This window comes from Carassius gibelio, chromosome B5, assembly GCF_023724105.1.
Source record: "Carassius gibelio isolate Cgi1373 ecotype wild population from Czech Republic chromosome B5, carGib1.2-hapl.c, whole genome shotgun sequence".
Taxonomy (NCBI): Eukaryota; Metazoa; Chordata; class Actinopteri; order Cypriniformes; family Cyprinidae; genus Carassius; species Carassius gibelio.
In genome coordinates this window covers 42,797,654-42,813,088 of record NC_068400.1, presented here as the reverse complement: position 1 = coordinate 42,813,088, position 15,435 = coordinate 42,797,654, and the positions used below count along the sequence as shown (strand labels likewise).

The 15,435-nt window shown below is 39.0% G+C and overlaps 1 protein-coding gene across 4 annotated transcripts; it reads right to left on the bottom strand.

Annotated features, from left to right (window-relative positions):
• Positions 1-721: 721 nt before the first annotated feature.
• On the bottom strand, positions 722-15,085 carry LOC127957035 (beta-adducin-like). Of its 4 annotated transcripts, XM_052555373.1 has the most exons (15): positions 14,942-15,085; positions 14,685-14,826; positions 13,081-13,232; positions 11,889-11,969; positions 11,653-11,802; positions 10,747-10,890; positions 10,547-10,645; positions 9,510-9,686; positions 9,000-9,239; positions 6,916-7,032; positions 6,645-6,731; positions 3,460-3,577; positions 2,622-2,690; positions 1,773-1,806; positions 1,493-1,583 (listed from the first exon to the last, which is right to left on the bottom strand). In XM_052555373.1, coding segments are annotated over exons 1-15 (1,752 nt in total). In that variant the 5' UTR covers positions 15,083-15,085; the 3' UTR covers positions 1,493-1,582. The 4 variants fall into 4 exon arrangements, with proteins under 4 accessions (XP_052411330.1, XP_052411331.1, XP_052411332.1 ...); XM_052555370.1 differs by lacking the exon at positions 1,773-1,806 and having other exon boundaries at positions 722-1,583; XM_052555371.1 differs by lacking the exon at positions 1,773-1,806 and having other exon boundaries at positions 722-1,583; positions 9,024-9,239.
• Between the last annotated feature and the right edge of the window lie 350 nt (positions 15,086-15,435).

The window sequence follows — 15,435 nt, the reverse complement described above, 5'->3', positions numbered from 1 at the left end:
TTTCCCTGGTTACCTCTGTAAACAAGGCTATGACACGACGTTTCCCTGGTTACCTCTGTAAACAAAGCAGTAACACTGCATTTCCCTGGTTACCGCTGTAAATAAAGCAGCATTGCGCCAAGAAATACTACTTTAGAATGGATAATACAGTGACAAGATGAAAAGAAAATACCATCTAAGTTTAGATACATTAATATAAACACCCCCCAATTCAATTTGAAAGATTTTCTTCCAATATTAGACACTTGGTGAACAGCGAGCTTGCTCTGCCTTTAAAAATGTCCCATTTACAGACTTTGTAATATTTCCACACAAATGACATTTTGGAGAATGCTTGCATATAAACTGTATATCTAGAATTAAAAATCTTTTAAGAAAACAAATAAAAAAAATTCTTATGCACTTATGCTACTTCTTTTGATAAAATACATCATGAAATATAATCGTATTATGGGTAACAGAGAAATTATAGCTACAATTAGCTTCAAGCTACACATGACACTGAATGAGATTAATGCAACACATCAGTCACTATCGATCACCACTGAGTGTTTGGAATCACTTCTGACTGAGATCTGATGTGGATTTTGGTCAAATGATGAGGCACAAATATATCATTAGGAACATTTCATAAGAATTTTTTTAAGGAAGATACACAATTACAACTTCTGTGAATAAGTATAGTTTTTAAATCCACACCAAAGACACAAACTACACCAGCTTTACATGGATGTGGTTTTTAATGAATGGTACATCCGATTCTAGCATTTTACATTCTAATAGTGACATGGAATCAAGTTTATAAACCAGCACATATACACACAAAAGCTTTTAAATAACAGTGAATGATCATAAAAATAATTCCAACTGCAAATAAGTCTTCAACACACATACATAAAAAAGATAATAAATAACAACAGTATAAGAAGAAGAAGAAAAGTCGTGCATTTAAAGTTGCAGCATCACGATCTTGCTTATTCTGGCGTTTTGATGTGTATTATTGTAAGCCATCTCAATCATGATTTCCAGTGAATGGTAACATGATAATGAGCAACAATCAGACTCGATAGACATGAACAATCAATGCTTACTCAATGCCACATTCTGTTTCTACGCATGTACTAAGTGCAATTCATTTTGAAGCAAGGGAAGGGTTACATCAGTGAAGCATTGTGAAATTTGCATCGTGTACCGAAAATGTGTTTCAAGTCACAAAACCATAGTGAAAAACTCGTATGGCATGTAAAGGTCAGTAGATGGACTGGATGTGAAGATGTGTGAGAGCACTAGTGAAGAACACTTGTGTGTAAGAGTTCAAGATTCTGCTTTTTCTTTTTGTTTCTTGCTTTTCTTTAGAAAACAGGGAGCTTTGAACTTCTTTTTTTTCTTGGATGGAGATTTGGAAGGCGAGCCCTCTGGGGTGTTGCCTGCGGGTTTGTTGGGCGGGGCAGTGGGCGGAGTCGTGGGCGGGGCCGAGGGCGTGGTTTCTGACGTGTCAGTGGTGGAAAGTGCCTTCATTTGTTTTTCTAGCTCCTCCTGCTGTTTCTTTTCATCGCCTTTATCATTCTGCACCGCTTTTCCATCTGAATGTGAATCGATTGAAACGGAAATACATAGCACAATACAAATAATGAAAGAAGAGAAAAGGAAAAGGCAGTTAAGCATTGCTCAGGATTCTCAGTGCTGGAACAGAAGCAGCTGCTATGACATTTCAGTTTTGGCCAGCATGCTCATTCAAGTTGTGTGCAATGTCTTAGTTTCTACATACTCACTAGTGAGACAAGATCTCAGTACCAAACGATTGTCCTACAAATTATAACACAGGGACAGAGACAGACAGAGAAGCACAAAGGTGTGAAGACAGATGGAGGCCACAGTACAGAGCTGAAAATGTCACACATAAAAACAAAAACATGAAAACTGAAATGAACACACACATAGATTTGAATACAGACATCCCATGTTACTCTACATCATCCCCTGTTAAAGGAATAGTTCACCCCCCCCCAAAAAAAAAGCTGTATACTTGCTAACCCTCAGGCCATTAAATGTGCAAATCAGTTATTTGTATAATCAGAACAAATTTGGAGATAATGCTTCACTTGCTCGCCAATGGATGTGAATGGGTGCCGTCAGAATGAGAGTCTGATAAAAACATCACAATAATCCACAGCACTCCAGTCCAACAACTTCTGAAGTGAAAATAGAGCTGTTTAAACGCTGCTTGATCTATGCAGATTTCTCTCCTGATTCAGACGAGAAGGAAGTGTTATTATGGATTAAAGACTCTATGTGTTTGAGTTAAAATCATCTTAATGCTGGATGTGTTTCATCTTTTGTCTTCTCCAGATGTTCACTGATGGACTGGAGTGCTGTGGATTATTGTGATGTTTTTATCAGACTCTCATTCTGACGGCACCCATTCACTGCAGAGCAAGTGAAGCAATGCTACAATATCTCCAAATCACAGAACAGTCACTTTTGGGTGAACTCTTCCTTTAATGCCATTATGCAGATTATAAAACAAACACCCAATCGAAGCAGATGATGCGATGCACAGATGGAGCATAGCAGGTGTTTCTGCAGTGTTCACATGCACAGGTGTGAGCCAAGGGTCTGACCTGACGGTGGGGTCTTTTTGGGGGAGGCATTCGGGGAAGCCCCCGAGTCATTCACTACCTCCTCCACACCTTTAAACAAAAACATCAGGGTTGGGAGAAGAAGAAGAAGAAGAAAGGGAACAGAAACAGAGGGAGATGAGGTGGAGGTGTGCAGTGAGTCATCACCAGTGCTGGGGAGTGATGCAGAACAATAGTGACACTTCTAAATGATTTACAGTTTTTAGTGTGATTTCAAAAATATGTAGCTTTTTCAGTAACAAGTTCATTTTTCCATTTAAGTTATCACAAGAGTCTCAGCATGTCATTTAAATTCAACATTAATATAAACTTTTAGTTCAATTTTGCTTCATGGTTTTTATTCATTTCTTTATTCTATAAGTGTTAGTGTTTCATTTGTAATTAGAGTTCATCATTGTTTTCGTACTAGAAAAATACTGCCAGAAAAAACAAATAAACAATGTATCATTCAAAAGTTTGAGGTCAGTCTGATGTTTTTGTTTGTTTTCAGACTTTTAAATTCAATTCAACTTTAATTCATTTATTTTCTAGGCACACTTCAAAGTATTAAATACATGCATTCTTGTACTCCCACAAATAAAATAATATTTTTCCAAAACCTTATTTTATGGAGTAGATAATAAAAATAAAGAGTAAAGCTATGTGATATCCAATCAATATTAGTCTAAGGATGTGTCCTGTGTAAGACAGGAGGTGTTTATTGAATTCTCTTCTTTAATCCAGAGGAGAATCAATAAAGCAATACTTAGCCCAGAAGTCAATGGCTTATAAAAAGAGCATGTGGGACTAAACCACTCTCGGTAAGACTCTGGTCTCGTACCGTCCTGCTTGCGCTGGACCTCCTTGCGGTACTCGTCCAGCTCCAGATCCGTCAGCTTGTTGAAGGGGTTCGGAGTCTCGTGCTCCGCAGCGGATGGAGGATCCACAGACTCCGGAGCCTGGAAGCACAATCAATGCATGTCTGCGTGAAGAAGTGTCTGATCCATGAAGTGTGCTCATTACTACTGATGTGCAGAGGTAGATCTTATTTTATAAATCAGAACTGTATTAAAAAATACAGTCCAAATTAAAAAACGTAATAAAAACATTACTAAATTTGGAAAATGTATTTAAAATGGGATAAGAAAAACAAACCTGACACATTGATATAATCTGATACATTTGTTTTCTTTTGTCTTTTTTTCAAAACAAGAACCATTTAGACAAAAATACATACACATATTGCGTAGACACGGGTGTGCCAGGGTGTGCCTGTGCCACCCACAGTGGCAGCTGGCACACCTAAAAATAGATGCAGAATTATTTTTTATAGTCTCAATAAAAAATGTTTACTAAACTTGGGCTATTGTTGTTTACTTAGAATGTGTATATATTTTTTGTTCATGACTCGGTTGATTCAGATCGGCACTTCGGAGCCTGTTCGCGACTCGGTTGATTCAAATCGGCACTTCGGAGCCTGTTCGCGACTCGGTTGATTCAGATCGCCACTTCGGAGCCTGTTCGCGACTCGGTTGATTCAGATCGGCACTTCGGAGCCTGTTCGCGACTCGGTTGATTCAGATCGCCACTTCGGAGCCTTCGCGCGACTCGGTTGATTCAGATCGGCACTTCGGAGCCTGTTCGCGACTCGGTTGATTCAGATCGGCACTTCGGAGCCTGTTCGCGACTCGGTTGATTCAGATCGCCACTTCGGAGCCTGTTCGCGACTCGGTTGATTCAGATCGCCACTTCGGAGCCTTCGCGCGACTCGGTTGATTCAGATCGGCACTTCGGAGCCTGATCGCGACTCTGTTGATTCAGATCGGCACTTCGGAGCCTGTTCGCGACTCGGTTGATTCAGATCGCCACTTCGGAGCCTGTTCGCGACTCGGTTGATTCAGATCGGCACTTCGGAGCCTGTTCGCGACTCCGTTGATTCAGATCGGCCCTTCGGAGCCTGTTCGCGACTCGGTTGATTCAGATCGGCACTTCGGAGCCTGTTCGCGACTCGGTTGATTCAGATCGGCCCTTCGGAGCCTGTTCGCGACTCGGTTGATTCAGATCGGCCCTTCGGAGCCTGTTCGCGACTCGGTTGATTCAGATCGGCACTTCGGAGCCTGTTCGCGACTCGGTTGATTCAGATCGGAACTTCGGTGCCTGTTCGCGACTCGGTTGATTCAGATCGGCACTTCGGAGCATGTTCGCGACTCGGTTGATTCAGATCGGAACTTCGGAGCATGTTCGCGACTCGGTTGATTCAGATCGGCACTTCGGAGCCTGTTCGCGACTCGGTTGATTCAGATCGGGACTTTGTAGCATGTTTGAGATTTTTTTAAATTCAGATCTGGACATCAAAGCAGGAAGTGTTTGTCAAACAGTTAATTGGTGATAAATGAATATTTGGACTTGAGGCTTTTTTTTACCTGTCGATTCAGCATGTACATGGACACACACACAAAGGTGGACACACTCTAGACGGGTGTGCCAGGTAGGGTGACCACCCATCCCGCGTAGTGCGTGCGCGCACAGCGTTTGAAGCCCAATACATGCGTCCCACAAATTGAGACTGTGTCACGCATAATCAATGCGTGCTCAAAAAGAGTTGGTCGCTATATCTGGAGTCACCAACCCGTTGATCGCGGTCGACAAGTGGATCTTGGAAGCATTTTAAGTCGATCGCGAAGATTTTTCAAAATCTGAGAAAAAAAAGGTGCGCGCCTCCGCTGACTGCGCGCGCACCTCCCGAAACAGACGAGACATTTATACTTGACACAACTGTTTTAGACTGAAAACCAGACCATACAACTGATTTAGACGCGGGTGCCGGTGTGATGAGATGTACTAATATCCGTCTGGTCGGGCATAATTGTTTTAGGCCTGTAATTGATTGATTATTGAGGTAATAGGGATGGCACGGTTCGCTGAAAAAAAAAAACCCAAACCGTTCGGTTCACCACACACGGTTCGGCACGCGCTTCAATCTGACAAAGCATCTGCAATATCATCTGTAATATGGCTTGCTATAAATGGCACGTAGAAAAAAAACAGGGTTCAGCTAATAAATGTTTCTGATGCATGCGCATTCTGGCTTCCCAGACATTACAAAAACATGAGAAAAAAAACCCTGGACAAATAATTCACTCTTGTTCAACGCAAATGCTGTATATGAGCAGTAATTTATTCCGTCATCATCTGGGTGCTGTTATCTGTGTTTAAACTAAACTCATTTAAGCTTTGTCAGTTTAAACATTTAAGAGCCAGAGGCAGCGAGTTCGCGCGCGCAGTGAGAAGATTTGTGCATGCGCTCATCCGAAGCGCGCAAATATCTATATTGAGCAACTACAATTCATTTTAATCCTATAATAATATATTATAATTTATTTAAAGTGAATAAATTGTAATGAAAAATAAACAAAATGAAATAGCTAAAGTTCAAAATTATCGTATTTGGAAGAAAATTATTACATATAACAATTAACTACATTTTGACACGACCTGCAAATTAACACTAGGAGTATGGTTGGACGGAATCAGTGTGACAAAAATACTATCCCATAATTTTGCACAGTAATCTGACAATAAATGTGGCACACCCAGATTTTCATATGCACACACAGAGTCTCTCTTCTGGCTACGCTACTGATATACATATATATATCTTGCAGTGTACACTAGTGTATATGTGACCATGGAGCACAAAACCAGTCATAAGGGTCAATTTTTGGGGTGCAAAATAAATAAATAAATAAATAATAATAATTAAATCGTCCAAATAAAGTTCTTAGCAATGCATATCACTAATCAAAAATGAAGTTTTGATGTATTAACATTAGGAGATTTACAAAATATCTTCATGGAACATGATCTTTATTTAATATCCTAATGATTTTTGGCATAAAAGAGAAATGTATAATTGTGACCCATACAATGTATTGTTGTCTATTTCTACAGATATACGTCTGTGCTCCTGAAGACTGCTTCTGTGCTGCAGGACACTGATGAACCGAGTGATGTTCTGTGGTTTACCGGTGGACTGTTGTCTGTGATGACGCTGGCTAACACCTGAGACCGAGGTCCGGCTGTTTTCATGTCCTGACGATTCTGCTCTCGTATCTGAAATACAAATATGATTTCCATCCTCTGTATCGCTCTCAAGAAGAGGATTCTGCCTCAAGTGATGCATAACTGTGCTTCACTGTTCTGGAAAAACATATCTAACTTTCAAAGTCTTTTGTGCTAATGAAGACAATTGTCGCATGAGACAGAGCATATACAGATGTTAACACCTGAAACCTACCTTATTTCTAGTCTCAAGCACCTCCTGTGGGTTGGTGAACAGAGGGACAAACTGGTTTGGGTTCTCGATCTTAATGGCCTGTCCACTGCCCTGCGTGATTTCCTCTGACTTCTGCCACTAAAAGAGAAGAAATCAATACAGGAGGAGTTCAGCTGCTTAAATGACCAAATGCATCTCAAACATTCCCAGAAGACACTTGAAGGCTGTTAAAAAGCAGACTATTTCAGAGAAACATGATAGGGACATAGTTTAACAGATCTACAACCAGTAGAGGGCAGTGCAAGCTCTGCAGTAAGGTTTATGATTATAAAATATCTCTCCTGCATTGCAGAGAAGGAGAAAGAGATGTGGAGGTGTTCACACAGTGATGCAACGAGTACACCATTATTACTCTAATAATATCCTATGATTCACAGTAACACACTCACAGGCTACTCATTCAGAAATACATGACTGAAATGATACTAACAACTACTGACTTACATGTTCTGATGTAAGAGAATCTGACTGGTGCTTTTGCAATCTCACCAGCACAAGGCCAGGTTGTTGTTGGGATTTAATTACACCCAAAAATGATAGTTTGCTGAAAACGTTAAAGCTAAAATCATCTTAATGCTGGATGTGTTTCAGGTTTTGTCTTCTCCAGATGTTCACTGATGGACTGGAGTGCTGTGGATTACTGTGATGTTTTTATCAGACTCTCATTCTGACGGCACCCATTCACTGCAGAGCATCCACTGATGAGACACTGATGCAGTGCTACATTTCTACAAAACTGATGAAGAAACAAACTCTACTACATCTAGAACATTTTCAGCAAATTGTTTTTTTTTTGGTGAAACATTGCTGTCTCATATTTTACAGCAGTCACTGCAATTTATGAAAGTAATCCATTAAATATGTGTGTGTGTGTGAGAGAGAGTGAGTGATTGTGTGTGTGTGTGTGTGAGTGAGTGATTGTGTGTGTGATTGTGTGTGTGTGTGTGCGTGCGCGTGTGTGTGTGAGTGAGTGTGTGTGTGTGTGTGCGCGTGTGTGTGTGAGTGAGTGATTGTGTGTGTGTGTGTGTGTGCGCGTGTGTGTGTGAGTGAGTGATTGTGTGTGTGCGTGTGTGTGTGTGAGAGAGTGAGTGATTGTGTGTGTGTGTGTGTGTGTCTGTGAGAGTGAGAGAGTGTGTGTGTGTGTGCGCGCGCGCGCGTGTGTGTGTGAGTGAGTAATTGTGTGTGTGTGTGTGCGCGTGTGTGCGCGTGAGTGAGTGATTGTGTGTGTGTGTGTGTGCGCGTGTGTGTGTGAGTGAGTGATTGTGTGTGTGCGTGTGTGTGTGTGAGAGAGTGAGTGATTGTTTGTGTGTGTGTGTGTCTGTGAGAGTGAGTGAGTGAGTGAGTGTGTATGTGTGTGTGTGTGTGTGTGTGTGTGTGAGTGAGTGAGTGTGTGTGTGTGAGTGAGTGTGTGTGTGCGCGCGCGCGTGTGTGTGTGTGAGTGAGTGATTGTGTGTGTGTGTGTGTGTGTGTGTGTGTGAGTGAGTGATTGTGTGTGTGTGTGTGTGTGCGCGTGTGTGTGAGTGAGTGATTGTGTGTGTGTGTGCGTGTGTGTGTGTGAGAGAGTGAGTGATTGTGTGTGTGTGTGATTGTGTGTGTGTGTGTCTGTGAGAGTGAGTGTGTGTGTGTGTGTGTATAAAAATCATTAACATTTTCAATAAGTAACTGTAATTAAATTAGACTTTCTTTTTATCAGAAACAGTAAATGATTACAGTTACTTTTATTTTGTAATTAAATCACGTAATTTAGTTACAAGTCACTTCTATTTTTGAAAAGTATGGTGTTTATTTATTTTTTATCTATAGGCTGACGATTCTCAGCTTCATCTTCCCCTACAGCGTAATAATAAGTATTCTCTTCAGCCATTGTTAAATTGCCTGAACAAAATGAAGTTATGGCTTTCAAGCAGTTTCTTACACCTGAATGAAAACAAATCAGAAATTTTTTGGTTTGGTCCAGAGGAAAATGTTGCTTTTAATATTGATCTTGTCTTCCTCACTCTGTATAATACACAGCGTGCAGGGAACTAGCTCTGAATCTCCTCTACCGTAGAGCGATGTCCTGGACTGGCCTGCTCCTGGCCGATCTTCTGATAGACGTTTGGGGTGTTCAGCCATCTGGTCTTCTGCTGCTGTCTCTGGGCGTGAGGATGGAGACGAGGGTGAGGATGAACTCCATCGTCATGAAAGGAAAATGAGGTGGCAGTAGCAGGAACCTCCACCTCTCTCCTGGTTCTGGAGCGCTCCAGCAGCACTGGGAAACGGTAAGCATAGCCTGTACGGTAACCCTAAAGAACGATAATCAGATGTTCACAAGTCTAATAGTAATAACAATACGCTATAGATTGGCTAAACTGTGTCCCGCAGCACAGAAGCAGTCATCAGGAGCACAGACGTAATTTTGTGCCAATTTTTAGATTTTTTTGCTCCCTCAGATTCCAGATTTTCAAATAGTTTCATCTGAGCTAGATTATTCAGCTAGAGTTGGGAATCAAAAATAAATTTCAATCTGAGAATCGTATTCTTAATACTCAAAGGTTGCAGTGTTCTAGACTAACCAGATTGTCCAGCGTCCTCATCAGTGCTTCAAACTCGTGTTCTCCCAGCCTGCTCTTGTGCATGGGACCGAAGGTGGATCCGGCCCAGCCCACAGAGCCTCTGGAGACGGGTCGGTGAACACTGCGGTCCAGCAGGATCAGGTTCTGCTCTCCTCCAGCGCTGCACAGTGCTGCCACCTGCCAAAACCACAGAGCAATGCAGCGTGACTCCATCCGTCCTGCAGATCCACTCCAGCCAACAATACCAACAGTACCGCGCTAACCAGTTACAAGTAACGCGAGGTATAGGGATGTTACAATATCAAAATAATGTGATAATATAACAATATAAAGTTCACAATACAATATCTATGGTGATATTTAAACAAGTCACACAAATCTCAAGATAAGATAATATCACGATATGTATTCCACGATATGGTATTTATTGTGATATTTAAGAGGTTTATAGGAATGCAACGATATGAAAATCTCACAATACGATAATATTACGATGTGAAGCCCATGATACAATGTTTATTGGGATATTTAAACGAGTTATAGAAATGTAACGATATCAAAATCTCACAATACGATATTTATTGCGATATTTAAACAAGTTACACAAATCTCAAGATACAATAATATCTCAATATGAAGTACACGATACAGTATTTATTGTATAGCTGTCAACAATTCATACTGCACTTTTAAGCTTTTATTCTGAAGGAAAACTCCGGCCGAAAACACAGTTGCCAAGTAAGCAATTTGACTTTAAGAAATTAAGAAAGTCATTTGAAGTGACTTTGAGCTTGTTTTGTGAAGGGGCTTATTTAAAAAAATATGGCTGGCTTGTTAGGAAAACCTGAACTTCGTTTCTTTACATCCATGGTTGATGTTTTTTTTTTCAAATATATGAAAGTAACGATATCAAAATATCACGATACGATAATATCATGATAAGAAATATGCAATGCGATATTCTGAACTCTCTTTACTCTGTCCCACTAATCTTCTCTTCCATAATTTGTCCTAGTGGGAATGGCTGTAATTTGTACCTGTATTTGACAGGCGGTCTGGATGTGGTAGATGGTGTAAAAGGCCTCCTCCACCGACTCTCCCAGTGCCACGATTCCATGGTTCCTCAACACCAGCACCTGTAGGATCACAGCTATTAGAGACAGACAGATGTTTCCCAGCACAGGAACACTTCATCAAACCGAACAGAATATCCACTGCCTATAATCTATGATCACACCTTGCATGTCGGGCCCAGGCTCTTCTGGAGATCCACTCTGTCCTCTTCTTCCTCCATCACTCCATTATAGTCATAATAAGCTACATCGCCCACCAGCAAAGCCTCATGGGATAGCGGCAGAAGGCCACATTTCATGGCTGATACCTTCATGAAAGATTAATAGTGTTATTACAGGAATACAGGAGTTGATCAGAGCTAGAATAATGAAAAACACATGTTAAGATCGAGATAATGTGTTAAAGGCGGGAAAAAGTGTTATTTTAATAATTTTATGACTTTAATAATTGACATGTAAGTGATTTGAACTAATGCATCTATAATAATGATAATTATTTTAAATAATTATTTTAAAATACATTTTTTTTGTGTGTGCCATCAGTGCAAGCTTGGATCTCAGAATGAATATATATATATATATATATATATATATATATATATATATATATATATATAAATATAATTAAAATTTCAATTTAGTAATTTATGTTTTTTCACAAATTTGTGAAACAAACAAATAAATAAATAAAAGTAATTTATGTGTTTCACAAACCTTGGGGATACAAAAGTAAATTGAAAATTTAGTAATTTATGTTTTTCAAAATCTTGTGATATAAATAAATAAATACATAAAAGTAATTTATGAGTTTCACAAACCTCGGCATACTAAAATAAAATAAAATAAAATAAAATAAAATAAAATAAAATAAAATAATTTCTTGTCATTTATGTGTTTCACAAACCTATACAAATACGCATAGGTTAATGGAAAATAAAGTAATTTATGACATGTAAATATTAAACAATAAATAAAAGAACTAGTTTTTAATGTAATAATAATTATTAGTATAATTGTTAAATATTAAGCAATCTGTTTGGTAGTGATCCGTCAGTAGTGAGGCGGTGTACCGCGGCCGTGGCTGGAGTGTGGAGGTGCAGGAGGCAGCGGATGTCCGGTCGAGCTGAATAGACGGCAGAATGAAGACCAAACGCAGACAGATTCACTTCCAGAGCAGTGCTGCCTTTCTCCACAACCTCCCCCAGAATATTCACCTTCACCTGGAGAGAGTGAGAGAGTTCACTTGAATGCTCTTCCCAGTGAAAGGCTCTCATAAGGAGGAACCGGTCTGGTTTGTGTGTCTCACCAGATTGGAGGCGGTCACCTCCCCGTAAGCCAAACCGTCCGGCAGCACGAGGAAATGCTCTTGTTCTTTACTAACACGCATCTGCGAAGAAAAAGAGATGCTTTCATCTTAAGCAACTCATAGGAAGAGCAAGGGTTAATTCAGCCATCAGAGATCATGTGACACTGAAGACTGGAGTAATGATGCTGAAAATACAGCTACACATCACAGAAATACATTACAGTTTTGAAATATATTTAAAACAGAAAACATATATTCATGATATTTCCCATTATTTCAGTTTTTACTGTATTTCGGTCAAATATAAGCTTCTTTCTGAAACATGTATTTGCAACCTTCATTACATTCAGTGGTTACACTTTATTTGAAGGTGTCCTTGTTAAAGTGTAATTATATATTTAATAACTGAGTAATATGAATTAACTACATGTACTTACTGCATTTGACGTGCATGTTATTATGCATAAGTTATTGTTATAATAATAAGTACATGTAACGTGTAACAAGGACACCTTAAAATAAAGTGTTACTCTCGGTTTACCGTTCGGATGATTGTATAGTGAGCGTCAGTGCTGGGGAAGTTACTTTTATAAATATATATATTTTTAAATGCATTACAATATTGTGTTACTCCCTAAAAAGTAACTAATTAGGTTACTCTTTATGGAAAGTAATGCGTTACGTTATTTTTGTGTTACTTTTTAAATCTGGGAAACAAAGTAACAGGAGTTATTTATTTGAAAAAGTGACTCCGATGTTTCCTTCTAAACTAAAAAGTAATGTTGCTTTACTAGTTACTTCAAAAAAGTAATCTGGTTACGTTATGAATTACAATGTTGCGTTACTCCCTAAAAAACAAATACATTACTTAGTTACTTATTATGGAATGTAATGTTACGTTACTTTTTTAGTTACTTTTTCAAACAAAGTAACTGGAGTTACTTATTTGCAAAAGCTCAGATATTTTCTTCTAAACTACAAAGTGTTACTTTATGAGTTTTATGTGTAATGTGTTACTTTACTAGTTACTTTAAAAAGTTATGTGATTACTGAAATGTTTCTCACGTAACAGTCTCCATGTTTAAAACACTCAACACCAACAAACACATTTAATCTACACAGTACAAAACATCATCACATATACTACACCACACTGGTGAGAGGTGGCACGCTGACCGAAGGTGTGTCTTACTGTGAGGCAGGTGTTGGGCAGCTGTGTCCAGCCGAACAGATCCAGCAGACGGTGAACACTGGCCAGCTTGCAGCGCATCAGTCTCTCGCCCTTCACCATGGAGCCCGGGTCCCATCCGTGCAGATCGTTGATGGGGGTCACCATGCTCACAGCTGTACGGACACGAGCAACAACACCAACAGAAGGAGTTTAAGAGGTGCAACAAACATCAAGTTCATTTCATCTCCAAACACAGTTTCAGTTTCACAGGAAAAAGCACAGCTGAATTCACTTTTTTGAATTGCATTCATCAAGTCTGAAACTAAAACTAAATCTCCTTCTACTTCTAAGTGTCTGATCGGAAAAATTATGATAATTGTGTCCCTGCAGCACAGAAGCAGTCATCAGTAGCACAGGGATATTTGTAGCAAGATAACAATACATTGTATGAGTCACAATTATACTTTTTTTAAAAAAATTTTAGGATAATTCACAATATATTAATATTAAGTTAAACTACGTTAAGATCATGTTCCATGAAGATATTTTGTACATTTCCAACCATAAAAATATAGTAAGTAATAAGCATTGCTAAGAACTTCATTTGAACAACTTTAAAGGCTACTTTCTCCATATTTAGATTTTTTTGCTCCCGCAGATTCCAGATTTTCAAAAAGTTGTATCTCAGACAAACATTGTCCTCCGAACAAACCACACATCAATGGAGAGATGATTTATTCAGCTTAAACCACTCCTTATGACTGGTTTGGTGCTCCAGGGTCACAAACGTTACATGAATGAATGTTGAACGGAACGAAAACTCCATGGAAGCTTGTTTTTGTTACGGGATTCAAAACTTAAAAAGGTTGTTGGGGCTTTATAATGTCAAAATTCTGACTTTTTTCTCGCAATTTATAGCTGCACAATATAAATTCAGAATTGTTAGATATTTACTTGCAACACTTCAAAAATTCTAGATTTTTTTAACCACCACATTATATAAAAACTTAAATCAATAAGGATTTTCTAGACAAATAAAAATTGTTTTTTTTTTTTCAGAAAAAAAAAACAAAAACAAAAAACAATTCAAAATTAAGTGAGTTTTTGCCTAAAAAAATAATCTTGTTTTCTGTTTGAATCTTCTTGATTAATTTTTTTTTGATGAAACATGCAAACACATCAGAATTCATCTCTGAAACACAAGCAATGATATATTTTTTATTATAAAGCGGATTGTTCCGGTTCTTGATTCTGATTGGCTGAGCCACGTTCAAAGCTGTTCTAAATTACTCTTCAAAGTAACATTAACCTTTGTTTACGTTTGTGTGTTGCTCGGCAACCACTTTGTTACAACAACAACTGTTTCTGAGGAACTACATTGTTTAGTGGAAGAATACTGTTGTTATTAATATCATTACACTTTATTTGCTCTGTTTTATTTTGTGAAACCGTACTACGTATATGGAATAAATGTTTAATAAAAGCAGTAAGCCCTGTGAAGCCGTGGTTTGTAACAGCTAAGAGGGTTTTAGGACACAATGCCTCTTAGCTGTTATAAATTGACTGTAAACCACGGCTTCTTTGGGCTTATTGCTTTAGTAAATCATTTGTAAATCATTACATACTGGACTGAGAGACGGGCAGCGAGGCCGGGGATCCGTGAGTGGCCATGAAGTCTGCGATCTGTCTGAGAGCCCACAGATTAGAGGAGCTTTCTCCTTTATTCATCTGCTCCTGAATCAACACATCCAGCTCCTCTCTGAAGGACTGAAGCACACAAATCACATTCTGTACTCAGAAAAATCTTCCAGAATCAAATCTGAGTTGACTCTTAAATGTAAATCTATGAGCTTCACTCATTAGTGCACACTTGGTTACTCACTGGACTTTGCAGGAGACTGGAAACTCGTTTCTTGAGGCCGCTGGAGTCCTGCGGAGACTGGACCATCTCTCCCTCCAGAAACTCTCCGTCTACAGGACTGTGCTGGACAGGAGTCCCTTTAGGAGTGGGACTTCTGCTCATCTTCTTCTTCCCAGCGTGGGGCGGAGGAGAAGGGGATAGAAAGAAAACAGAGGAAAAAAAGGAAAGGATACGCAAAGCAGGACCAGGTGATACGGCTGGATGGGAACAAGGAAAAAAAAATACAGTGTGGAAGTTATTAATAAGTCAGTTATAATCTGGAGTTATGTTAATAATATTAATGTTTTACCCTGGACAAAAAAAAACCAGTCATAAGGGTGATTTTTTTAAAATTGAGATTTATACATCATCTGAAAGCTGAATTAAATAAGCTTTGCATTGATGTATGGAATATCTGAAAATCTCGAATCTGAGGGTGCAAAAAAAAAAAAAAAAAAATACTGAGAAAATAAACT

What these genes read in the sequence shown, in the direction of transcription:
- LOC127957035 (XM_052555370.1), bottom strand. Translation starts at nt 15,082, where the DNA reads ATGAGCAGAAGTCCCACTCCTAAAGGGACTCCTGTCCAGCACAGTCCT. An exon ending in TGCTTGAGACTAGAAATAAG is followed by an intron (nt 6,732 to 6,915) that starts GTAGGTTTCAGG and finishes TTTGTATTTCAG; the next exon opens with ATACGAGAGCAGAATCGTCA. An exon ending in GGTCCAGCGCAAGCAGGACG is followed by an intron (nt 2,691 to 3,459) that starts GTACGAGACCAG and finishes TTTTGTTTAAAG; the next exon opens with GTGTGGAGGAGGTAGTGAAT.